Source organism: Anastrepha obliqua, chromosome 3 (genome assembly GCF_027943255.1).
Source record: "Anastrepha obliqua isolate idAnaObli1 chromosome 3, idAnaObli1_1.0, whole genome shotgun sequence".
Taxonomy (NCBI): domain Eukaryota; kingdom Metazoa; phylum Arthropoda; class Insecta; order Diptera; family Tephritidae; genus Anastrepha; species Anastrepha obliqua.
The window spans coordinates 46,593,784-46,620,476 of record NC_072894.1 but is presented as its reverse complement, the minus strand read 5'-3'; the positions used below and the strand labels follow the sequence as shown (position 1 = coordinate 46,620,476).

Below are 26,693 nucleotides of genomic sequence, written 5' to 3'. Positions count from 1 at the left end.
GTACTCACAAGGTGACCGCTATATAGTGTGGCTTGTGCTTGGCTGTCACTCGGTTGGTCCATTTTTTCTACTAGCGCTAAATTTTCAACATGCAAGGCAAAACTTCCGAGTGTATTTCTGCGATGAAAAAGCTCCTCATAAAAATTCTTCTCCACTCGTCATAAAGTAGTAGTGCCCACCATTTTTTAGATTACTTAAAGCGCTCACCACAAACTGTAAGTAAAAGCAGCTCGGTCAAACACAGAGAAAATAATTTATACACCAATTATATAAAATATATACATACTTACAAAACTAGGTGTACGTAATGGGATATATTTATAGTTTTTATATAACAATTGAAACGTGTGTATATGGCCCAAGAGTATATCGTTGAAAAATAACCAAAGCCTTTTCAAAAGCGCTTTACCGCATAAAGCTGATGAACAGCTGCTACTCATAAAATAAGCTGTAACTTTCCATTCTTCTTTTAGTGCGCAGCTTTTACTCACAATTTGTAAGCACTTTCCTTACAAAAAAAATTTAATTTTCCTTTTCTGTTTGTTTCGGTTTATTCTTCCACTTCTCACCCCCCACAGATAAGTGATGTCGGTGGTTCAATTACAGTGCATGCATTCGGTGCGTACTTTGGTCTGGCTGTGAGTCTGATGCTACGCCCTGGCAAGGACCGGAACGAAGCAGGCAAATACGAAGGAGCCAATTATACATCAGATATCTTTGCCATGGTCGGAACATTGTTCCTGTATGTGTATTGGCCAAGTTTTAATTCGGTGTTGGCCGATGGCAGTGGTCAAGAGCGTGCCATACTCAACACGTATTTATCATTAGCAGCGGCAACAGGTAAGCATGCAAAAGTACCAGCAACACGGACAACACGAACAATAAGTAGGTTTAAGAGCATACACGTGAACAAGGACAAGAGTAATAGCACTTAAGTTCACACTTACGCATGGGCGTATTAAAGCTAAGTTAACACTTGTTGCCTAGAAACGCTCATATATAAATATGTATGTTTGTATATATTCATCACATGAGTATTCATGCAAGAGTTTAGGGCATAAATATGTATTTGCACAGATTTATTTTAACTCTCATTGTGTGAATGGAAAAAACTCTTAAGCGTCTTTGGGACTTTTTTGTTATATAAGGTCGATAGTGCGCAAAGTAACAATAAGTGCCTGGTGCTACCTTTGTATTTTACTTTTCGGATGTGAGAAGGGCACGTATTAGTGCTTTTAATTTACCTTAAAAGTAATTTATTATTATTGCTTAGTCCAAACTTAACTAACTTAAACGTACATCTAACTACGCAAAGGATGTAGGACATCGGAAAGCGGCAATCGCAACAGGCATCCAGATGATTTGCCAGTCAACTCCCATTCCTGCTCTCAGAGAGTACTGCCCAACAATCCGGCCTGCAGGTGCCCTGGAGCAGCATTCATCGTTCTTTACATACCGCCGCCGCAGAAGAAATCGAAATTCGGCGAGCCCGAATAAACAGAGGATTTCAAGAGCGGGGCGTTTTTCAAAAACGGCGATCTGGTGACTGACATCCAGACACTTCTCGAACTTGCTAAATAGTGACAATTGCGCATGTCACAGAGAATGTGAAGATTCCCATACTCTGAAACGCACTGACGTTCCGTTACCCGACCATGACAAGGTGAGAATAGCGATAACGGGGCTAAAGAACAACAAACCCGCACGAGCCAACGGACTGCCGCCTGAGCTATTTACATGTGGCGGCGAGGAGCTGGTACGGTGCATGCGTTCCGTTTGGAATTTAAGTGGGCTCTACCCAATCCAAAACAAGGTAATTCTATAAGCAGTGTCAATTACCGCGAGATTAGTATTCGATTATAAATAGCGCCTATAAGTTTCTAGTGAGCGTATTAAGTGAAAAGCTTAATGTCACCATCAACCAACTGAAAAGAGCTCATCAGTGTGGCTTTAGTCCTTGAAAAAATGCACTCGATCAGATATTCACAATACGGAAAACCTTTGGAAATACCAATGAAAGGAGAATCGACACACACCTTCCTTTTGCTGCGATGTCTGAACTTGGTGTACCTTCAGAACTAATGCGGCTATACAAAATAACGTTACTCAAGCAGCGCCGACACAGCAGACACAATTGGAAAAAACCTCTCCGAGCCCTTTTATACCAAACGAGTTTTCAGATAGAGTGACTCTCTTTAACCTGATCCTGGAAAATTCGTGCGAGCCGCAGAATTTAATCGCATGGGCACAACTTTTTATAAGAGGCTACAATTGTAGAAATCATTGGCCTTAACAATCGTGCAGTTAGTTCTACCTTTTCCAAACTAGATAAAGAAGAATTTGTAAGAGACTTCGTTTATTTAGAAACCAGAATTAACGCCGATAACAATTTCAGCCTTGAAATCCAACGGAGAATTTCTTTTGCCTACAAGTGCTACTTTGGACTAAGTAGGCAATTGAGCAGTAAAGTCCTCCCTCGACGAACAAACCTAACACTTTATAAGGCTCTCATCATACCCATCCTAACGTATGACGCAGATAACAACATCCAATAAGGCGTCCCTTGCACATTGGCACATTAATACAAATGCTCCGTGTCTGAAAGTATTCGATGTGGTACCAGCTGGTGCTAGCAGAAAAAAAGGATTCTTCTACGTTGTATAGATCTTGAGACTTGGCTTCACTTGGTATGTCCAACTGGCACCGGTTATAACGAGAAAGAAACGACTGACGTGCTTTGTTAAACTCGGTCAAAATTACTTTTACGATTATCACGCCAATTAAGAAGGAGAAACGTAACTATCGGCCTATGTGTAGTGGTTTTTATATTTAAGCGGTAGGTATAGGGCCCGCCATCTATCGTTACGGATTTGAACTAGGTATTATTTGGAGAATGGTAACACTTAGCTGTCATCTGATTTGACAGAAAATTAGTTTTATTCTTCTGCTGAACGAAAATGGTTGTGTATACGCTCAAAGAACGCTGGGAAATATTGCGACATTACTTTGAAAATCATGGTATTGTTGCAGAATGTGTACGAAAATTACGTACGGCAATGGGAAGTAGAAAAGTTCCGAATGAACCGTTTGTGCGTTACTTTGCGAAAAAGTAAAAGAAACTGGGTTGCTTATTGACAAACCAACGCGTGACCGACCAAAAACCGTGCGTACACCCGAAAATATTGCTGCTGTGGCCGAGAGTGTTCGTGAATCACCAGGAACATTAGTTCACCGTCGTTCTCAAATTGGACATTTCGGAGACATCATTGAGACGAATTTTGCGTAAAGACCTTGGCATGACGCCGTACAAGGCAGCCATAGGAATGAAGTTGTATTCCATCATTAACCGGAAGGATTGTACTTCAAAATAAAAAATACAGTTTGGAAAAATATTGAGTAGTTTCTTTTTTATAGCATTTTTAATTCCGTAAAGTTATATGGCGGACCCTGTATATGTATGTGTGAACTTAATATTATGTTATATCAGATGGTATGTAACTAAGTAACTATATAGAATAGAGTAGTAAGAAGAATATTAGTATAAAAATAAATTTTAGGCATGGTAAATTCAAATTACAATCTATACGTGTTTTAGTGTGCTAACTTCAACAATTTCAATTTATTTATAATAAGCTAAGGCTTGTTTATATGAGGTGTATTAAAAAAATAAGGTGAATTTTGAAATTTCGCGGGCTACGTACATTCGACTTTCGATTATTATTTTTTTATGTTGGTACACTAGTCACAGTTTTAGCAATATAGCTTGTTGAGTTTGTTTGTGAGAGGGATATATAAGACAAATGTTTTGCGTATTCGGCGATTTTCTGCCAAGTACCCTCATAAAAGGTGTTCCACTGTCTCTTCCTCTTCTATATTCTGCCCAGATAGGGCACCTAACAGAATCCGTCCTAATTAGTTTAAGTAGACTCTTAGTTCGACCCATGTTCCATTCGAGCCACGTTTGCCTACCGATAGATGTTTAACTGTTTAACTGAATTGGAATTAGCAACACTATCTATTAGAAGTTTACATGTTGCCAAGGACATAGATAAGTCAACCTTGTACTGGCTAATTTGGAGCGCGGAACCCAATCTAGTTAACTCTTCTGTCTTACAGTTACCTTTAATGTTACTACGTCCTGGCACCCAGAGTAGATTGATCAAAAGATACTGTGAAAGTATTTTTAATGATTTCTAACACTCTTTTACTGTCTTAGACGAGTTAGCAGCGGTTTCGGGGCTGCCAGACTATCGAAGTAAATGAAGATTACTCTAACTCTTACTACGCTTTTATATAGCACTAAAAGGCTTTCTGAGTTGGCCTGAGATTTCGGCTTGGAATACGCTGCAGTTTCGCAATATACACCACCTCCCACTTAATCATCAAGTTCGAGCCATCAGTACATATACTAACCCAGTTTACATTGTTTATTACACCATTTTACCAGCCCTCTCTGAATGTAGAATGGATTGTATAAGGCCTATCTAAGTATGTATTCATCGAGTCACAAAACTAGGTGGTTTTAAGAGTAGAAGGAAATACCCCAAGTGTGCCCGAGTATCCTCGATATACCAAAAATACTAGCAACATATAGCAACTCCTGGTCTACCATATAGCAACTCAGCGGTATGGCAAACTAATTAATAATGCATTTAAATTTAGTTTAGCTGGACTGGTTGGTGCGTGACTATCATTCGAATGTGTGCGGGTTCGAAGCCCGGCCACAAAACATCAAATGATGGCAAATGTTTTTCTATACTGAGCTCTTGAAGTGCGGCTTTGACGACTTGGAGGCCTGGTGTTGTCGTGACGGAGTAAGCTTTGATCACGTCGATCAGGTCTTTTTAGACGAATAACCTCATTCACACGGTGGTGCTAGGTATTGTAGAGCTTCTTGTTGACCGTGGCATTATTTTCGAGCATTTTCCAGCGCTCCATTTCCTACCAATCCCACGAAACACATATTATGATCTTCTTTGAATGAAGATCTGGTTTGGCTATCGGCTTTGGCGTATTCCTGGAGCCACTCACTTTTTTCTTTGCTTCATATTGATGTATAAACACCATTTCTCATCTCCCGTGGCGACTCGGTACAAAAAGCGTTGTTCACGACCGCGTGTTGTTCGATGGCGGGTGAGATGCTGAAAAGCAATTTAAAGGCGATTTTCTTAGTTTTTTTTTTTTGTTTTGGTTGAACAGATGAAACACGCTCTGAATTCTTATGAGCGCAGTTCATTTTTGCGCCAATTCACGACCAATGATGGTTTGGCGTCAGGTCTCCTTCAAAAGTGATTAAAGACGTTCTTCATCAAACTCAGAAGGTCTTCCACTGCAGGTCGTATCATCGTCGTCAGAGTCTCTATTTTTGAACTTTGCAACCAATTTCCGTGCTGTTTAGTTTTTAACTCCTAGGTATTCCATTTCAGAAAGAGTTCTACAGAATGAATACTTACCCATTTTTAAACTGCAAAGAAATTGCTGTAAAATACAATGAAAATGTAAAATCGCTATGAACTTATTCTCCAAGAGATTTCGTTTTTTTGTGTTGGAAAGATCAGTGAGAGATGAACTTGGCTTCACTTGGTGCCAGTTAGCACGAAAAAGAAACGACGCGCTTTGTTAACCTAGGTCAAAATCACTTAACTCTCACTCGGCTTACTTTGACTTTGGTCAACTTCCTGTTTTCTTCTTTTCTGGAAAAAAAAAATCTTCCTGTCGAATCGACCTTTCGAAAATATTCCCATACGCCCCGTGAACTTGATGGTATCGTAGTGAAATAGTATCGCAGTTCTTTATTTGTAAATGAGAGACAAGAGGATATACTCGCCAATTAAAAATGTGACGACATTAATTAGCGCTAATTTATGAATTTTTATATGTACAAATTTCAAACAATACAAAATGTGATAAAATGAGATGAAAATCGCACTTAGCATATGGTGTCTATGTCTATTATGCGTTTGCACTAATGTATGTATGGGTACGTTGCCAAGGCAACATGTTCATTAGTGAACAACTCTGAGAAACTTTAAAAAGTTTATTAAAAATTCATTTAACACCTAAACAAAAATGAGCTAGCTTGTGCGAAAATAAACATTTTCCGAACTATTTCAATAGGGTTAATTATTCCACTTATATGCACATACAGTGCGATTAATAACTATAGAACAGGGACGAATTATTATTTAGTTTACTTACTTTTTTTATAAAGGACAAAAACCCATATATATTGAAGTTGAAAACTTTGAGCAAAGGACGGATAAATCACAAGCAGTTAAAAATTATCACCAAGCCCCGTTAATGGAGTTTTTCAATATAAGACAATATCCGCGTCTTCCGTATATTTCGCACAAAATGTCTTACCTTCCGTAATATAATAGTTTATTTATTTTACATTGTTCGAAATTTCGTCTATAACGGCCCGTTTTTGCGCTTCGGACAATTTTTTTATGCAAGGTGGTGAAAAATTAATCATTTACTTTGGTTTTAGAATACCTTTTTTAATAAACACAAAAAAATTGTTTTAAGTTATGGAAATCTTTATTTTTATTTTTTTGCGCACAATTGCTTGCCTGTTTGTGTACTGCAGCTGTCTAGTTCATAAGTACCAATATGATTGATGTACGACGTCATTTGCATAAATTTAACATCCTCCATTAGGTTTGTCACTTCAGAAACCGCATTAGGGGCTATTAATTAATAAAAAATATAGTAGATCTCTAACAAAGTAACGGCAGATGGTTTTTATGAGGAACTTTTTCATACCAGATATACTCTCCGAGTATCCATGGCCTGCCGAAGAGCGACCACTGTTAAAATCGCTCTTAGGATTTCAACAAGAAAAATGATAGGCTAATTGGCCTAAAGTCCTCCGTTCTCGTATGTGTGGGTTTTCCTACTTTATGAATCAAAACCAATCTTACATCAGCCCACTTCTTGGGGATGTAACTAAACTGGATAGCCGCCTCAAAGATCAACTCAAGTCTAAGTGCAATTATATATAAATTATATTGAAGGTCAACAGGAATATTTGTATATTTGTAAGGTTGGAACCTATTGCGGGCGCGCTCTGAGCATTCCTCTCTTATAATGCAAAAGGGAGCCCCCTATTGTAGTTTATTGGAAAGTGGTATTGTTTCTATTACAAAAACAACCTGAAAAAAGCGTCTGCGTCTAGTTCTAACGTTTCTTCACAATTAATAATTGGACTATTAAGACTCATTCATAATACTTTGCGAAGTCCGTTCGCCTCTGAAGTACTTTTTATCTTTTGACAAAAGATTATCCAGACGATCTTTCAAGCGCCCTTATGACATACTTAAATCTACGTTGACAGTCTTCGTCCTAAGAGTTGGATCTCTACGTTTCATTAAACATAGGCCTGCATGCCTCATCAAGTTTGCTATATCAGTGAATCAAAAAGTACCGGTTTTCTTCGATTACTAAGGTGTAGTGCACCTAGAGTACCTTCCATTGGACCAGACAGTCAATAAAGAATATTATCATATTTATCAGTTTTGAAACATTCGAGATATGATGTACGTCACAAACAGCCGGAAATGTGAGCAAACAATTATTGGATTTTGCATGATGAAACGGGTAATCGCACCGAGTCCTATTTTGTTGGATTATTTGACCAAACACCAAGTAAATACCATTGTACAAGCACCGAATTCACCCGATATGGCCCCGCATGACTTCTTTTTGCTTCCTAAGTTGCAGTTACCATTTCGTGGAAGGAGATTTCAGTCGATAGAAGATATCAAAGAAAATGCGATGAAGGAGCTGAAGGCCATCCCTTCGTCGGCCTCCCAGGGGCGCTTGGAGGACTGGGTTAAAAGTTGACACATGTGTGTTGCTTCTTCTTTTTCGTCAAATGCGGCCGTGTCTCCTTAAAATTTTTGTGAACGCGGTCCAATAACTCACTGTGGTATTGTCCAATGATCATTCTTTCTTTTCTGAAAACTCCATGAGGATGACCACGTTCACATCCCAAAAATTGTCGCCGTGAACTTTCCGACCGATTGGATTGTCTTCGCCTTCTTTGGAGCAGATTCAAAAGAAGAAATTCATTGTTTTGATTGTAGTTTAGTTTCTGGTGTATAATGATGAATCCAGGTTTCATCAGCGGTGACAACTCGACGCAAAAATTCATTCGGATCCCGCTTAAATTGATCCAAATACGGCATCGAAGTTAATAGCCGCAGCCGCTTGTAATCTACCGTAAGCAATCCTGGCACCCATCGGGCCGAAAATTCATCGCCAACTTATCATGTAAAATATTAATTGCTGTTCCGCTCGACACACCTATGGCCTCTGTTACTTCGCGCACGTTCGCCCGTCGATCAGTGAGATTCACGTCGTGGACTTGTTGAATGTTTTTCTCGGTAACCACGTTTGCCAGGCGTCCAGGTCGCTCCTCATCAAAACGGATGTTTGCCCGCGTTTAAATTCGCATTACCGAACGGTACTGCCCTTTTTCCTCTTCGCGAAAATCACGAAACAAGTCTTGCTCGAATAGCTGCCAAAACCAAACTAACCTATCAACCAGTCTGAAATTTATTTTGCCATCGGTTGATAGATGGCAGCACAGGATGTTAAGACCAACTTCCCTCAGGAACGCCATCTGTCATCAAACACGAGTACTTATTGAACCGCCCCTGTAAATGCAAAATATTCCCAGAATGTAGTCCATAGAGCCTTTAGAAGCTTAGACCAAAATTCTTCAACAGTTTGTTGGAGGTCAATTCAATTAAAAGTCAGTATACACTCGCACCTACAACGCAGTATATATAGGTTGGTGTACATACTCATATGTATGTGCATGTGTGTAAACAAACCCACAAATATGTGCGTATATGCAAATTGTAGAAATTTATGGTGCTGAAATTTGTTGGCGATAAGGTATAAGTATAGGCGAATTTTCATGCCTGTGTGTGTGTGCGGGTGTCTGATCACGCGACAAAATTTCGTATTCCACTCACAAACTAATTAAATGTCAAACACTAGCGTTAACACATTTAGAAAATTATTTTAAACACGTTCAAAGAGCACCTACAAAAGCAACAACAACAAGGAGTCATACACACGTATATAATCGTACATATGTAAGTATTTTACCATGAATGGGATACTCTAAAAGGACATACTCGTAATTGCGCATTTTGTGCATCAAAGTTGCCCGTAGCTCAACAACTGCATAAATACCAACTACAGCGATGTAGACAAAACAACAACAACACCGTTCAGGAAAGGATAACTTTAATTTTAGTCGGGTCTGGTTTAAGAATTACTGTAACTTTAACAAAGACAAAAAATTGTAGTGGTCCGGTGGTAAAATTTACTAATAAACAACAAAGTCAATTATAATAATCAATGTTAGCTTTTAAACATACCGATTTCCAGAAACTCGGATTCGAATATATATAAGTATATAATTGGCACTTACAGCCTCTTTTGGGTGTTTGGCCGAGCTCCTCCTTCTATTTGTGATGTCTCGATATTTTTCCACAAATGGAGGAACCTGCAAGTTTAAGCCTACTTCGAACGAGAGATATTTGTTATGAGGAATTTTTTCATGGTAGAAATATATACAATCGGAAGTTTGCCATTGACTGCAGAGAGGCGACCACTATGAGAAAAAACTTTTTCTATCATTTTGCTGTTTCATGCACGGAGATTTCAACCTACGCACCTCCGAATGATAGTCACGCACCAACCCACTCAGCTACGGCGGTTACTCGGATTCGATTGCGTCGCCAAAAGAACTCTTCGCTTGAAAATTTATTTAGGAAACTATTGAAATTTTTTTAATAATTTTAACTGTTGTACGAAAAAACTGGTGAAGTTTTCCCCGACATGCAATACTTACCTTCAAAGTATTCTTTACCAAACTTCATTGCTATTTAAGAAACTTTTGCACATTTGCCGAATTAAAATTAACCCAAAAAAAATAATTAAGCCATTTCGATAATATGCCTAATATTTAAATCGGATCTAAACAAGGAGTGGAGCAATGCATGTACCAAACTTGGTCAGTATTTGAAGAAAAATTATAATACCTTATAAGGTAATGCATTTCTTATATATATTTTTTTAACAAGAATGTCCACCTTTTTCAAATCTCAAATCTGTTTTACGCTATAAGGGAACTGGCACGAAATAACTTTGCGTGTGGGAGCTATCTATGCACTATATCGCTTGCGCGAGCTGAGAGACTTGGACAATATTTGTAAGTGATATTTTGTTTATTGGTTTTTGCTTTAACACTCTTAAAAGTTCTCTCCATTGCGAGAATGTACACACTTTCAGAGAGTTATGCTCTAAGAAAATGCAAAAAAAAACAAAAACAAATTGAATATATGAAATTTAGTATTCGATATATTTCCTTAAATATATAATAGCAGGGCAATTGCAAATCGGATATCTAAGGGGCAGCTGCCGTGAAACCACAATTTTAAGTGGCCTCATGCAAGGCAAAAACGTCAATACCTTGCATACAAATGTATGTATAGTATATATGTGCATTATATACTTAGTATTTCCTCTTTGTCGTTTTGTGTTTGTGGTAATTTTGTTTTCGTTACCTCGATTGAGCCCTTGTCGCTACTGAAATTAAAGTTAGACCAAATTCAGTTGTATTGGGCATTAGAGCAGCATTACCCTGCAAGCCTGCATGTCGTACACCGTGTCGTATGAGTGTTGTGTACTGCCCAAGAGCTATAATGAATTTGTGGCATGCTGCTAGCCCAGCTGCTACACCAATAACTATAAGCATATAGTAAATGCATATGTTGCTATTATTGTTGCCGCCATTTTGTTTTGCAAAAACATTTTATGGTTCAAATGACACCGGCGGCGGTGTTAATTTAAACTGTTTACTGATACTCGTTCGGCCCGATGCACAGTGGCCGAAATGACCAATCCAGCGAGATTTTATTCAAAATTACGTCGCCAAAATTGTTTTTTTTTCTACCCAATACCCCTGTAAAAAGGCAGGATAGGGAGCGGGCTGAATCTGCAGAAGAATCTTAGATAATCTCGGTAAATAATCAAATCTTATTTCTCCACGTGATATTGTCGACACGAGTCGACAGCTACTCGATGTTTCCCTGAAATCTATCTTGTCCGTTGACAAAATTACGTGGGTAGTTAATAGTTTTCCCCTTTTAAATCTCCTGGATCTGTTGATATCTTGTCTATGATGCTTCAGAAAACAAGTACCTCGGTGGTTCCTGTCCTGCAAGAAATCTACTTGGCGTGTATTGCTCTTAATCACGTCCCCGCCAGCTGTAGGAAAACGAGGGTTGTTTTCATACAAGACAAGGAGAAGGGACGACGTCTTACCTCGTTTATCCCAAAGGTGTTTGAAAGATTGATTAATTATCATATCCGAGAGCACATCGAATCAAAATTACCTCCAGCGCTGCATGCTGGGAAATCTATGGAGTCAGCCTTACACGATGTCGTAGGGACTGTGGAAAAATCTTCGGAAGGGAAGGGAATTGTTTCCCTTTGGTGGCCTTTATAGATATAGAGGGAGCTTTTAATAACATCAGGGCCGAGTCAATTGTCACTGCGTTAGATAGACTAGAGGTGGAAAGACCTATCTGTCTCTGGATCTCATACCTGCTTGGATGCAGGGAAGTTAATCCGATCGCCAGAGGGGCTAAAACCACTAGATACGTTCACAGGGGAACGCCGCAGGGAGGTGTCCTTTCGTACCTACTTTGGCTAGTTGCTATTGACGAAGTTCTTATAAAGGGTGGGGTTAAGGTAGTAGCATACGACGATAACTTGGTCCTAATGGTATCGGGACCGTTTCCCTCAGCCATGGCTAACTGTACTCAGTCGCAGGGCTACAACGTGCGGCGTCCGAGTCAACTCTGAAAAAACGAAGCTGGTGCTATTTACCACAAAATATAAACCTCCCCCCTTTTGACTTCCCAAATTAAACAACCACGTTCTCCCGCTTTCATTGGAAGTTAGATATCTTCCCATGGACTTTTACGTTATTTCGGGCAGGTAACACCGTACAACTTCGAACAAATCTCTCTATACGCAAACTAGAGTTTGAGGGTCGTGCTAAGGCAATCTTTCCAAATAGGCAGGATTGGATCGAGGGGAGCAGGACGAAAATAGTAAACTCCTGTAAGTAGGAGATCAAATCTCTTGGGTGTGCAGGTAATATTTCTCTAATCTGGGTTCCAAGGCATAGGAACATAGAGAGAAATGAAATTACTAATGAGCTTGCCAGGAAGGAGAATGAATTGGCCTCAGAGACCTCTTACCCGGTCATCGACATCCCCATAACAGGACTCCTCGTAATTCAATTTTCAAACTCGTAGCTGTGTTTACCCGGCACTGGACGATCGGTACACACGCGGAAAAGCTAGGTTTACCATTTAAGCATCCTTGCAGAAGCTGTGGGGACCTCTCAGAGAAGGACAATATAGAGCATTTTCTCTGTAAATGTCCCGGTTTGGTACATCGATCAACATTGTGCATCATTAAAATATTGAACATCATAAAAAATATACCACGTTCTCCTAAGGCTGACATCACTGCCATTCAAGAGATGCAATGGACAGGGCAAGGCAAGAAAAACATAGGTCCTTGCGACGTCTACTACAGCTGTCATGTAAAGGAGAGCAAATTCGGTGTTGGATTTATAGTAGAAGAGAGACTGCGTCGCCAAGTACTGTCGTTCACTCTGGTAGATGAGCCTCTCGCAATAATCCCACGGAAGAGAAGAACGATGCGACCAAAGATTCTTTCTATGAGCGCCTGGAAAGTTCCTATGAGCGCTTCTCCCGCCACGACATAAAAGGGCCTGACGACTTCAATGCCAGAGTGGTCAAAGAGAGAATTTTTGTCCCATAGCCGGAAAAAATTCAGCCTGTACAATGAACAACCGCTAAGATAAGTACACCAAGCTACCTGGCTGTCTCTTGATCGGAAAACGCGAAACCAAATCAATCATGTTTTGTTAGTGATAGTTGAAAGGCACGATTCTAGTGTTTTAAATGTACGTATGATCCGAAGGCTCAACATCGAGTTGGATCATTATATTGTTGCAGCCAACCTACGCACACGCCTCTGTGCAGCAAAAAACGTACATCTAACTACGTAAAGAATGTTCGACATCGAAAAGCTGCAATCGCAAAAGACAGCCAGACAACTTGCCACTCGACTCTTACTCTTGCTCTCAGAAAGTACTGCCCAACAATCCAGAATGCACGAGCAATGGAACAACATTTCACGTTCTTTACGTACCGCCGCCGAAGAAGAAATCAATTTCGGATAGCCCGTAAAAACAATTGGAACGACGAGGAATGTCATGCTGCCTGCCGATCGGGCGCAACACGAACCATGTGCGACATGATGAAGAAACGACAGCAGAAATACGTGAGTTCGAGGAACTTGAGATGCTGGCCAACAAGAAAAACACCAGAGAATTCTACCAAAAAATTCGGCGGTTTACACAAGGTTTCAAGACCCTGCGATTTCCTTCAGGAACAAAGACCGCGAACATCCTTAAATTATGGAGGGAACACTTCTCGAACTTTTTAGCTAATGACAGCTGCGCGTGTCACACAGAATGTGAAGATCCCGATACCTATCTGTTGACGACGGAATAGTCGTAAATATCGCCGATAAGGACCTAGCGAGCATATTGTGTGAAAGGCTGAAGAACAACAGATTGGACCTTATCAGTGTGCCTTTAGACCTGGAAAATCCACCATCGATCAGATATTCACAATACGCCAAGTCTTGGAAAAACCCATGAAGGTAGAATCAATACACATCATCTTTTTGTCGATTTTAAAGCTGCATTCAACAGTACGTAAAAGAGTATGCCCGCGAAACTACTACGGCTATGCAAAATGGCGTTGCCCAATACCAGCAGCGCAAGCAAATTGGTCTGGAGATGAACGAGAAGAAAACGAAGTACCTCCTGTCATCAAACAAACAGCCGGTGCACTTGCGTATCGACATCACTGTTGACAGTTATGATTTCGAGATTCTAAGAGAGTTCGTTTATTTAGGAACCAACATTAACACCAACAACAACGTCAGCCTTGAAATCCAACGTAGAATCTCTCTTGCCAAGCAGTGCTACTTTGGACTAAGTAGGCAATTGAGTAGTAAAGTTCTCTCTCGACGAACAAAACTAACACTCTATAAGGCTCTGATTGTTTTCGAGGTATGAATTAAATTCCGCCAGATCGACCATTTCGACCACTGTGCGATGATGGGACACTCACACATACCCTCCCAAATGTACACAAACATACATAAGTATAGTAAATTGAATGCTTTACAAGAACTTATGTAGAGTTTTGCGAGCAGGTAGTACGGGAAAGTTGTAAACATTTGTAACCAGTAGCTTGGTACAAAAATCTTGTTTAATTGATTTTTAAGCTAAAATGTTGTACAAAAATGCTATTACTGCTGCTAGCATACGCCAGAACACAGTGTGTAAACTAATACTGCCATAGCCATTTGAAAATTTCGCCTCGCCTGTATTTAGTGTTTAACGTTGCAACATGCCGTAACGTAATGTGTAATAGTTGTTGATAGCACCAAGGCAACAAGCAAGAAGGGCAACCGCATAAGCACACATACAACCAACTAATTAAACCAAAGCCTAACTCTCCCAAAATTTTGCCACCCATACCATCGACAACAGCAGTAAAGCGTGACTTTGCCGCTTGGTTGCAACATTGGCGCCACATTCCTGCTGCATTTATGTATGTAAGTATTTATGTGTGCAAGTATTGCATTACAGTGCATATAATTTGGTTTTGTTGTACTAACATAACTGATATGGCAGATGGCTGCCTTGTTGCTTCCTACTGAAAGTGGTACTTACCAGCCTTGATTGTTTTTGGTCATAGGTATAGTACACGACTAGTGCAATTTTATGGGAATTTTTCTAAGCTGCGCTATAACAACAAATAAAGCAAATAAAGGCCCTTCCTGTAAATGTGGTGAAGTTCTAATGAAAGCTTATTAGCTGCATATGCAGGTATATTTGCTCAAAGTTCAATGTTATTTGGGCTTATTAACTGTCGTTTGAGAGCAGAAAACGGCATTCGACTTAATGTGGAATTTATTATACTACTTACTAAAATATTTGCAACCATAGAATCAATTGTCAGCGTAAAATGCCAAGTCAAGCATTACAAAAATATTTACCTACATACACATGCATATTAGTAAAACAGGATTGTAATTTTTGCTATGATAACGGGTTGTCAAAGTCGAGCAAAGAGGACGCCAGCTTAATTAAAAAAAAAACTTCCACAGTCTATACTTAAAATTAAATCTTGGTCCTACACAGAGTCAGCCTCAATTTGTGGTATTAAGTTTTATTTTTTTATTTTGTGATTTCAATTATTTTTTATAAAAAAATGGTCAAAATTTCAAAATTCTTATTAAGAATTTTTAGAAAAATTTCGGGTACGCAGTTTTATATCTGTATCATAAAAAAATTGTGGACTAGGCAGTAGAGTGGAGAAAATACAAAAGGCCGCAAGCAAAACCAATTCGCAAAAATTAGTGTGATTTTTGACCTACCTGCCTACCCCCTGGAAACTTGCACTTTACTTTCATTCATTGTGCTATAAAATTGCGTACTTGATTTTTTTTCAGAAGTTCTTTCTAAAATTTTTTGGAATTTTGTTGGTAATTTCCCGCGTTCTTAAAAATTTTATACAAAGTTCGAAACTTTTCTATATGTTTTTTTGGATTATGCAGCATGTTTTAATAAAAAAATAATTGAAATTAAAAAATAAATAGTCGCAACATATCAATATGTGGGGTACACTTGCTTTTGACGTTGATTGTATAAATAATAATAGAGGCGCGATAACCCCCATCCCCATCATCAGCACTGAGCAGAAACACTTAATTTTTGTTCGTATTTTTATTTTCATTTGCAGGCATCCGGCAACATAATTTTGCTGTTTAAATTGGGAAATGATTATATTGATAAATACATTTGGCATTTAATTTTCATTGAAATATGCTGAATACAAGTAAAAACACTTGTGCGACTGCATATTTTACGAATTGAAATATATTAAAATGTGTTAAACTATAGCGAAGTTGCTAAATGAACTTTGAAGGCAAATCATTGATAAACAGTTATTTCTGAAATGTTGGGGCTACACAGGTTGTTCAGGAACCTCTCCCTAGCATCCCAACAAGTTTCATTAAATAATTTATTATATATATGTATATATATAATATATATATATATATGTATATATATATACTTGGAGCTCATACCCTTTTTGGCTGTTTGACCGAGCTCCTCCTTCAATTCTTGCACCAGCTGTATTTCGAAAGGCTTCACACCTAAATCCTTTCGCAAAATTTTCAACGTTGTTGAGTAACAGGGGCCCAATTGCTGCGAACGGCGACGAATCGATAATTGATGATCATCATTAACACTGGCCGATACAGCTGCGATATTTTCTTCGGTTCGCACTCTACGTAAGCGTGTTGGTGATTTGATGTCCAACAATGTAAATTTGAATCTCTAAATTTAGTCACAATAGCTCTAATAGCCGCTTCGGTGGGTCGATTAAACTGACCATAAAATGGAAGAAGCGCGCGATAAACTTTCTTAACAGAACACGCATTTTTATAATAAAATTCAATGATAGACCAAACTTAAGATGTTTGACAGTGAAACAAAACACGAAACGTGCGTCAGCTGTTTAAACCACCTGTTTAAAAAGATAATAGCTAAAAAATCATCCGTTAGTTAGTCATAACCTGCATCTTCTTCATATTTTTCGTATTACTTCTCGTAACAAGAGCTGATTTATTCTGCATGCGCTGGAAAAATCATTCATCGAAAGGTGCAGTTTTTGTTAATGCTCGTGGAATAGAAAGCCTACAATTTTAGCTTTTTGAGATGAATTTTGATGACGTTATCAGCCTGTAACCAAGCGTTGCTTAGCTAAGAAAATTAAGCGACAGTATCTTGTCTCGTTTTGTTTGCATTTTTATGTAGTTGCTTTCCCCAATAGCGGTCGCCTTTGGGCAAGCAATGGCGAATCTCCGGGGGTATTTCTGCCATGAAAAAGTTCTTCATATTGTAAAAAATATCTACTATTCGCAGTCGGCTTAAAACTGGAACAACATCAAGACTGTGGAACAACATCAATTGGACACAAACAGGAGGAGGAGCGCGGCGAAACACCAAAGAGAAGTGTACGCGCCAATTATTTATTTTTTTATTTAATTTCTCGGCTGACTTAGTATTCATTCAAGTAATGATTTCATTTTATCTTAATAGCTCAAACTTTTTGGTTGTCAAGCCTCAAGCCTTTTCGAAATATTCTATCAATTTCAGTATTCATCATTAGACGCAATACATCATTAGACGCAACACAAGTTGCGTGTTTTGTTTATCATTTCATCTGCCGAGCAAATTGCTGTATCTCTTAAATGGCTTATGAAATGGTAAACTGAATGCATGCCAAGAATGATAGAGTACACGATTGCGTTTTTCGAATTTGCTGCGATGCCATGCCTCGAGAATATCTAAACAAAAGAAAGAGAAATTACTTGTTTGCCAGGCGTATCTATAGAAGGTGGTGGTGGTGGTGGATTAGAGTCCTCTTCTTCCATTCGCCTTTAATTTAGAAATGCCAGTAAAACGGAATGACGGCAAGTTGTTATTGTGTTGTGAATGTGCGACAAACTAATTTTACCTATTTGTCATTCATTCCATTTCTCTATTCTCTTTACCTCGTCAGTTAAAATTTTAAAAATTTTGTTGTTGCTCGAATGTCACCAATTTTAATAGATTCGCCTTGCTTGTTTGTGAAGAGGAAGAGCGAAAGCAATAGAAACGGTTAAACACAAAAAACGGAAAAAACTGCATTGGAGATTTTATATTTATTTGTAATTTCACCGTTTAACACGCAGTGTTAACCATATTGAATATTTAAAAACAAAAAATTTCTCTTCGTTTTGTTTGTTTTGGATTATTGTGGTTCATGACATTAACCAGTTATGAAAATCGCAAAAAAAAACAAGTACCGGTTTTCAGAAGAAGCCACCTTTAATTTCTGTACACCGTGAAAGTGTACACTATGAAAATGCCCTTAAGCTCTAGCCATAAAAGGAGGACTCATTTAAAAAGGCCCCCACCCAGGTCTAATAGCTAAAAAAGAAGTAGTTAACAGTACTACATTGGTGTTACATATAACCGAAAGGGTTGGAAGTGTAAAGGTTCGAATATCTCACGAAATTATCGAAACAGATTTTTCTAATGGCGGCAGGCAATGGCAAACTTCCGAGTGTATTTCTGACATAAAAAATATGTGCATTCAAAGTCGGCCTAAAACTGAAAGTTTCTCAATTTTGGAACAACTCCAAGATATACACCTTAAATAAGAGGAGGAGCTCGACCAAACACCCAAAACGGATTGTTTGAGACTCTCCAAATTTCTGTGAGGTCTTCGACAGGCCATATTCTCCAATTCTAACCACAAACTGTAGTCCAATGGATTCAAATCTGGACTTCCAGACGGCCAATCTTCCGCGGCTGTGAACCCAGGAATATCATTTTTTAACCACTGCTGGGTGATTTTTGCCTTATGGCTGGAGCGGAGTTTTGCTTGAAGATCCAACGCTCTCCACTGAAGAGAGTACTGCTCAACTGCTTCACCACGCCTTCTAATACATCCTCCTAGTACACTTCTGCCCCGGTCTTAACTCCATTTTCGCCTTTAAAAGACAATCTCCACCAAACCATTACAGAGGTTGGATGACGGCCACGCTGGAACCTAGTAACCACATTTTTTGCGACTTTAGAAGTTTTAGGGTAGATTTTGTCGTTTGTTTTCTTATTAAAAACTTCTTCAATAGTGAAAATTTTCTCATCTTTGAAGGGAATATTTTCATGACCGTTGACCGCGTACCACTGAAAAAGCTGCTTGCATCTGTCAGGTCTAATTTTCTTCAAGCGCGTTGTCAAAAGATGACCAGTTGAGCGACGGAAGGCTTTCATGTGGAGATGATCTGTAATTAGGCTCGACATGGATATAGTCGATACATTCGCTTATTAAATATGATTTTGTGGTTTCTAAAGGGATTTTTGCGAATTCTTTCTCGAACGACTTTTATAGCTGCACTGGTTCGAACCACGCGAGAATGACCTCTTATTATTCTGTCTGTCACTTTCGACGTTTGGAACAAACATTCTCGAAACACTAAGTTTTTTCAGCAATTCGTTAATTTCACTTTACCACGCTTACATAATGCAATCACTGCAATGCGATTTTCCTTAGATCACCACCTCATTGTAACAAGCAACATTTGCCACGAAACTGAGCATAATTTATGAGTAGACAATGCATACGAACAAAAGCAAAAATAACGGAACATTTTTGGGTGAATTTGTTCTCACTCGGGTATATATATAATGATTTATTTAATGAAACTTATTATATAGGGATGCTCCCTACATTCCAGAAATAACAGTTTATCAATCATTTACCTTCAAAGTTCATTTAGCAACTTCCCTATAGTTTAACACATTTTAATATATTTCAATTCGTAAAATATTCGGTCCCACAGGTGTTTTTACTTGTATTCAGCATATTTCAATAAATATTAAATGCAAATGCATTTATTAATATCATCATTTCCCAATTTAAACAGGGAAATTATGTTGCCGGATGCCTGCAAATGAAAATAAAAATACGAACAAAAATTAAGTATTTCTGCTCAGTGCTGATGATGGGATGGGAGTTATCACGCCTCTATAAGTATGCTATACATGAAGTTTATTTATTTTTCCTACACGGAAAGGAGTTCTACGCAAAAATTCAAATGATAAATACTTTTCTGGTCAACGTCTCTGTAAAATTCTCTCTGCATATGGCCTTCTTTCTGTTTTGAGGTGGCTGCAACACTAATATTTCGCTAAATAAAATAACAATAAACTACTTAAAAACCAGAAGCCTCTGGAGGATGCGGTCTTCAGTTTTAGGCTGAGGTACATTTCCTCTATCTAATCTGAAAGTTGCCTTTTAACTTCACCCTATATTTTTCCGCCGTGATTTAAACCATGACACAAAAAAAAGAGGCCGCCGTGGCGCGTGACTACCATTCGGAGTTCAGAGAGGAACGTAGGTTCGAGTCTCGGTGAAAGACCAAAATGAAGAAAAAGTTTTTTCTAATAGCGGTCTCCTCTATCGAACGAAATCTCCTTCCACGAAGTGATACGTTCAACTTGGGAAACAAAAAGAAACCGCACGGCCATATCAGGTAAATACGGTGCTTGGACGATGTTATTTCCTTAGTGTTTGATCAAATAATTCAGCACAATTTAGACCCGGTGCGATGGCGCGTTATCATTATGCAAAGTCCAAGAACTGTTTGCCCACATTTGCTGCCATTTGCGGCTTACAGCATCTCTCAAATGATCCGATAGCGCTAAAAAGTGACAGATTTGTGTCTTATAGTCCTACCAACATAAGAAAAAAATATGGACCAGTTCACACGTGCGCAGTTCATTTAAATTAAACACTCCCGGTACTTTTTGATCATATTTTAAAATTTGAGAAGCGTTACAATATTTTTTAATGACAATTTCTTTCAGTGGAATGTAGCCTAAGAAACCACGAGGTAAATCCAAAGAAATCCCGTTCTTTGTTATTTTGAAACCAGAAAACTTTTTTAACGCTCAATGCGTGAACCTAAGATGGTTGTGCGGATTTTTTTTTCATTTACTTTCAACCAATTTATTTCCTTTGAGCTCCGTAATAATTAGCGTAATTTTGACCTGGGAATTGTGTCATGAAAAGTTTTATACCGAATAATTTTTTTTTGCATTGCTCATATAAACACTCAAGCCAGTGATTTGCTCAAAATACAGTTTTTCCAAAATACCCTTAATTTTATACGTTTGAGTATTTTGCGATATCAGGTTAATCCCGAATTCATTGGATTTGGTATGTAATTTGCCTAAGTTGTAGATAAAACCTTCGAATATTGCCATAAACAACTCAGCACTTTCCGAGTGCCAACTATATTGAGCAGTTGGCAACAAGAGATACCCGATATTTGTCCTCTAAAGCGTTGAAATTATGCATAATTGTTTTTGCAGCACAGTCCTCCTAATTGGTCACACAAATACCGCACATGTTTCCAATGTGTGCATATTTGGTTTGTACGATGAGAAAAATTCGAATAATTTCCGGGAAAACCCTAAAACAGCCCTTTTCTTTTTCTCATACAAATAACGCGTTCGTGTGTGTGCGTGTTCGCGTTGGTGGATCTAATGCGTTCACACAGAAGTGATTGTGTGATTGAAGTGAAATTAAAAAGTGAAAAATGTAAGAGCTATAGATTTGATTGGCCTCGCAATATTCTTTCTTTTGTTTTAGTTTCAGAACGAGTTAAGGAATGATTTCATTCCCAAATAGTTAAGTAAATTCTAAGATGCAGGGCTGAACAAATCCAAATATATTTTAGGAATAACAAAAGACGAACATATTTGAAGAATAACAGAAGATAAACATATTTTACAAGATCTACGGAGCAATCATAACCCATTTGGTGGTGCAATGATTTTATTAGCAGGAGATTTTCGTCAAACATTGCCAGTGATTCCACGATCAAAGCCAGCTAATGAACTCAATGCATGTTTAGAGTCCTCCGATTTGTGGAAACATGTCAAGGTATTATGCTTAAGCAAGAATATGCGCGTCGAGTTGCAAAATGACCAATATGGAGACATATTCTCTAAACAACTCATTGACATTGGTAATGGCGAATTTCCTATAGCCACCTTGACTGGTCGCATTAACTTTCCTCAAAATTTTTGCCAGTTAACTCGATCAAAAGATGAACTTATTCAAAAGGTGTTTCCAGTTGTTGCTCAAAATTACAGAAACCATGATTGGTTGAGTGAACGGACTATATTGGCTGCAAAAAACATAGATGTAAATGAATTAAATTTCAAAATTCAAGAACAAATTACAGGCGAATTTAGAATATATAAATCAGTTGATTCGGCTACAAACCAAGAGGATGTCGTCAACTTGATTATTTATGATTGATGATACTCTACTTTTAGTAATGCATCTGCGTTACCATGCACGCGGCCGTCCACTTTCTCGCCAATATTATATGGAGTCGCGTTTGCTACTTGAATTTTTGCAGCCTCTAAATATGCAACTTATCTTACTAAATAGTGCAAAAAATTTGATTTTTTTCTGCTTTTTTAATTTTTGAATTAATTTTGATTTGAAAAAAACCAGTTAGTTTCTTATTTTTACCAACAAAAATCGTAGATAAATTTCAAAAAAGAAAGGCAAACGCACATTTATGTCAAATAGTGGCTATGGCGACCAAGAAGAAGAAGTTAAATTACTTTTAAGTTATAATTAAAATTATTTCAATATAATTAAATTATATTTAAATTATCAAGGTGACGTTCAGTAACTGTATTTTGACGTGGCATTTAAAACAAATTTTAAGCAAACGTAAATTAAGTGGATTTTCAATTTCATTTCATTTCACAAGATGTTGCCGCCAGCGTGTAAAACGTACGTAAAATGGATGAAGTGCTCTATAAACTTAGCGAAGCAAATTAATTTTTTTCAAAGTAAATTCCCACAATTTGAAGCGTTGCTCTGGCCTTAAATGATTTATGATGACTTATCAAACCTTACTGAACAGAAATGTCAATACAGTGTGACATTCTCAGCTTTCAAACTACAGTTATCGATATCGATAGTTCTCATACAGCTAAGAAAACACCCGATACAATTGTATGTGCACTACTTATATATTAAAAGGATTTGTATAAGTATTATACATAAGTATATATGTACGCATGTTTTCGCATTTAATCATCACTCTGTTTCTTTGTTTGACTCTTTTGCAGTTACAACATTTATAGTGTCGGCACTTGTTAGTCACGAGAACAAATTGGATATGGTGCATGTGCAAAATTCAACATTGGCAGGTGGTGTTGCCATCGGCACTGTTTGTAATTTGCTAGTTGGTTCACACGGCGCTATACTAATTGGCATCATTGCCGGCTGCATTTCGGTGCTGGGTTATCGTTACCTCTCGGTAAGTTCACATTCCATTCCAAATATATGGTCATTTTATTGTAATGCTCGAATTTAACACAAGTATATATAATTTTAGTTTTGGTATTGCTGCGAATATGTACTAATTTGCCACATGTATGCAATGCAACAGAAACCCGTTTGTGTCATGAGCCTTCCGGTTAGTGATACATTTTTGCTGCTAGTGCAACTGCATAAACACACCTCCACGCATTTATATACATACCTATACATATGTATGGGTTTGTGCATAGCAGAGCACATTTGTTTCGTTGCTAATTAGAGAAATTGGAATTTCAGTATAAACCGAATCTGCTACTGGCATTTGGCGCCCGCAATACATTTCATTACTCTGTTCAATCAACCATTCAATTTGGTGTGCATGCGCAATAGTTGAATGGAGGTGATTGTGACCATTTTACAAGCTTCAATGCGTATCTTGAATTAGAGAATTTCCAAAAACTGCGCTTCTATTGTATAGGATAGTACTAACTTTACAACCGTGAAATTTTGCCAGCAGCATGCAACATTGATTGTCAAATGAGAAGAAAAGAAATATTTATGCGCCTCGCCCCAGGAGCACTTGGCAAATTTCTGTAAGAAAAGTGATTTAAACAATTTATGCGTGTTATATATAAATAAGAGGTGTTATTCCCATAAAATATCAATGGTTTCGTTGCTTGTGTGGCACGTAGCGCCGTCTTCTTGAAAATAAACGTTACCCATATCAATACCATCCAATACGCCCATAAAAAATCGTTAATCATCTCTCGATAGCGCAATCCATTCACCGTAACTGTTGCTCCAGCTTCATTTTCGAAAAAGTAAGGTCTAATGACTCCGCCGGAACATAACCGTTGAGGTTAGAGAGGCTTTTCAAGAATAACTCTTGGATTTTCTGAGTCCCAGATCTGACAATTGTGCTTGTTGACGAAGTCACCGAGGTGGAAATGGGCCTCATCACTCAAGATGATTTTTCGATGAAATTCCGGATCATTTTCATGCATTTCAACGGCCCAATTAGCAAAGACACGACCTTGTCGATGATCGGCCGGCTTGAGTTATTGTGTTAACTGGACTTTATAAGCCCTAAAACCCAAATCTTTATGCAAAATACGGTGTAATGACGTTTGTGAAATGCCTAATTCCAAAGAACGACGAGGAATGGACAAACCTTTCGGCTACAACAGCAATGTTTTCAGCTGTTCTTGAGCGACGTGCACGGGTTTTATTCTTCACATAACTAACTTGTCCCTACAGCTCGAATTTTTTCAAAAATTTCTGTATTACGGTCCGACAAGGTGCCTTACCATTGATCGAGTTTTACGAACCATCTCTGCCAAATTTTCACCATTTTTATAGTGAATTTTAATAATTTCAATGCGTTGTTTAAGCGTGCATCGTTCCATTTTTATTAATGGCGTGCTTTCTACTTGTCAAATATCAAAAAACGACAGTTTCTAAAGTGACATCTACCAAAATAACGGGCTATTCAAAATAACACCTGTTATTGGAAGACCCTTTATATTGACACAAAAAAGACGTTTCGCATAAGAATTCCATGTCTTCGGGTACTCGAACTCAGGCGCTTCACTTGTAAACGAGCTCTCAGTTTTCGCTAAGTTTAAGGGAGAACACCACTGTGACCCCCTGTTTTTTATGCCGTTTTTCAAGAATTTTTTTTGTGGGAAAAAAAGAGATATTTCAAATTTTTTTGTTTTGTTTTGTTTGTTGTTTATTAAAGATACATAACAAACTTTTTCAAAATTTTCAACCCCGATGGTGGCGCTGGGGAAGCTCCCGCGTCAGGTGCTGTGGCTTCTGCAGTGATCCGCGGCACGCAGCAGAACTGTCTTCAAAGTCGATCTGAAAAAAAATACCGAGTGTTTTCGTTAATAATATGATATTTTGAAGAGAAGTACATAGGGATTTGAAAAAATATGGATTTTTAAAAAATTGGAACGCTTTTCAAATTTAAGGTCGATTTTCGAGCAAAATTTCTCTTCGAAAAGAGGCTATAATTTTTTTTTTTTTTTAGATATCGAAAAAACCCTATGTACTTCTTTAGATAATCTAGTTTTATCGATGCACTCCAAATTTGAAGTCGATCGGATAAGAATTGCTCGAGTTCTACTGCGTGCCGCACTCAAAAAAGTGGTTTTGAGAAAAACGTGTTCAAAGTTTGAAGTTATGCGATAAATTGCGCTGCACCGCTCCACAAAATATTTAATATCTCCGAAAATAATTATTTTTTCGACCTGGGACAAACGGCATTCTATTCTTAAATGTATTCTAGATTTTTCTAGATGGTTTTCAAAAAATCGATTTTTTGAAGTTGTCACAGTGGTGTTCTCCCTTAAATGGCTGGCATCATTGCGCGATGTTTTCACGACGTGAACTGAGTACTACTTTGCCGTGAGATACATACGAAATTGCACGCATATTTCATGGCAGTGAAATTGGTATGGATTTTGACGCCACTTTACATGAAACGTGAAATTAGATTTTGTTGAAATATTATAACCTTTGTCAGGCAGGCTCACTCAAATATGGTCAGTCATATAGCAGTCCAACGACGCGTAGAAGTCTCCTCGCTATGTGGTTGTTGCTAGATTTTCGTGCTTTAAATTATATTAGGTTCTTCCTTTTTATTATGATAAATTCACTTGAGCTTTTTTATTATTTAATAAAATTTATTGTAAAAACAATTTTTTTTTTAATTTGATTCCGATTTCATTTCAGAGAAAAAAATTATAATCATGAAATTGTTTAAAGTCGTGTAGAAAATAAGAAAAAAAATCAAAGAACTATGTTGAGGGAGGTTAATGTTAGTATGTTAAATATGTATGAAAAAAAGTTAAAGAAAAAAATTATTTAACTATTTCATAATTTTGCACACAATCCACAAAAATTCACTAATTAATTTAATTTCAACATTAATTTAATTCAATAGTAATTTTTTTTGTTTGTTTTTAAACTGTTAACAACTGTTAGGTATTATCTATGATATAGGTATATATCTTAACTGTTGTAAGCCAGAAGAGCCGCAAAAACCGGCGTTAACTGAAAAACGTAATGGTAATTTATTTTCATTGTAAAAACTTATTTTTTGTAAAGGTGAAAACTTTTATGAACGCATGATGGTGTGGATGAATCCGGTGTGACAGTGTATAGTGCCGACTGACAGCCCCGAACAAATTCTGTAATGTGAAAGTATATACGGATATACTTTACCGATTTCGCCTAGGGTTATTAATGCAAAATATCGATGGAAATGAATCTTACCCAGAATTGTGATATCTTAATTGATTTACTTATATCCTGTATGATGAACTCAAATCCTATATGCTTATTGTCGTATTGACTTGATTTAGCGTATTCTAATATTTAAGTGTGTGCACGCCTCGTGGTTTTGTAGTGAATAAAAAAACGTCGGCTGGGCTTTTAAACTGGATAGCCAGAAAAGGAAGCTTTCACTGCTTTCGTTGGGATCATGATCGGGTGGGACATTTTCTCGCCGTGTTTAATTTGTAGATACATAAAAGTCACACCTGTGTTTCTTTTGTGAGTACAAAAATA

General features: G+C 37.8%; 1 protein-coding gene across 1 annotated transcript in view; it reads left to right on the top strand.

Moving 5' to 3' along the window:
* Positions 1-26,693, top strand: part of LOC129240510 (ammonium transporter Rh type B-B-like) — an 89,638-nt gene that overhangs the window by 46,401 nt on the left and 16,544 nt on the right. Inside the window, exons 5-6 of the mRNA XM_054876358.1 lie at positions 579-840; positions 22,925-23,115. Of these exons, the coding sequence (XP_054732333.1) occupies positions 579-840; positions 22,925-23,115 (453 nt within the window). The remainder of the gene's footprint in view (positions 1-578; positions 841-22,924; positions 23,116-26,693) is intronic.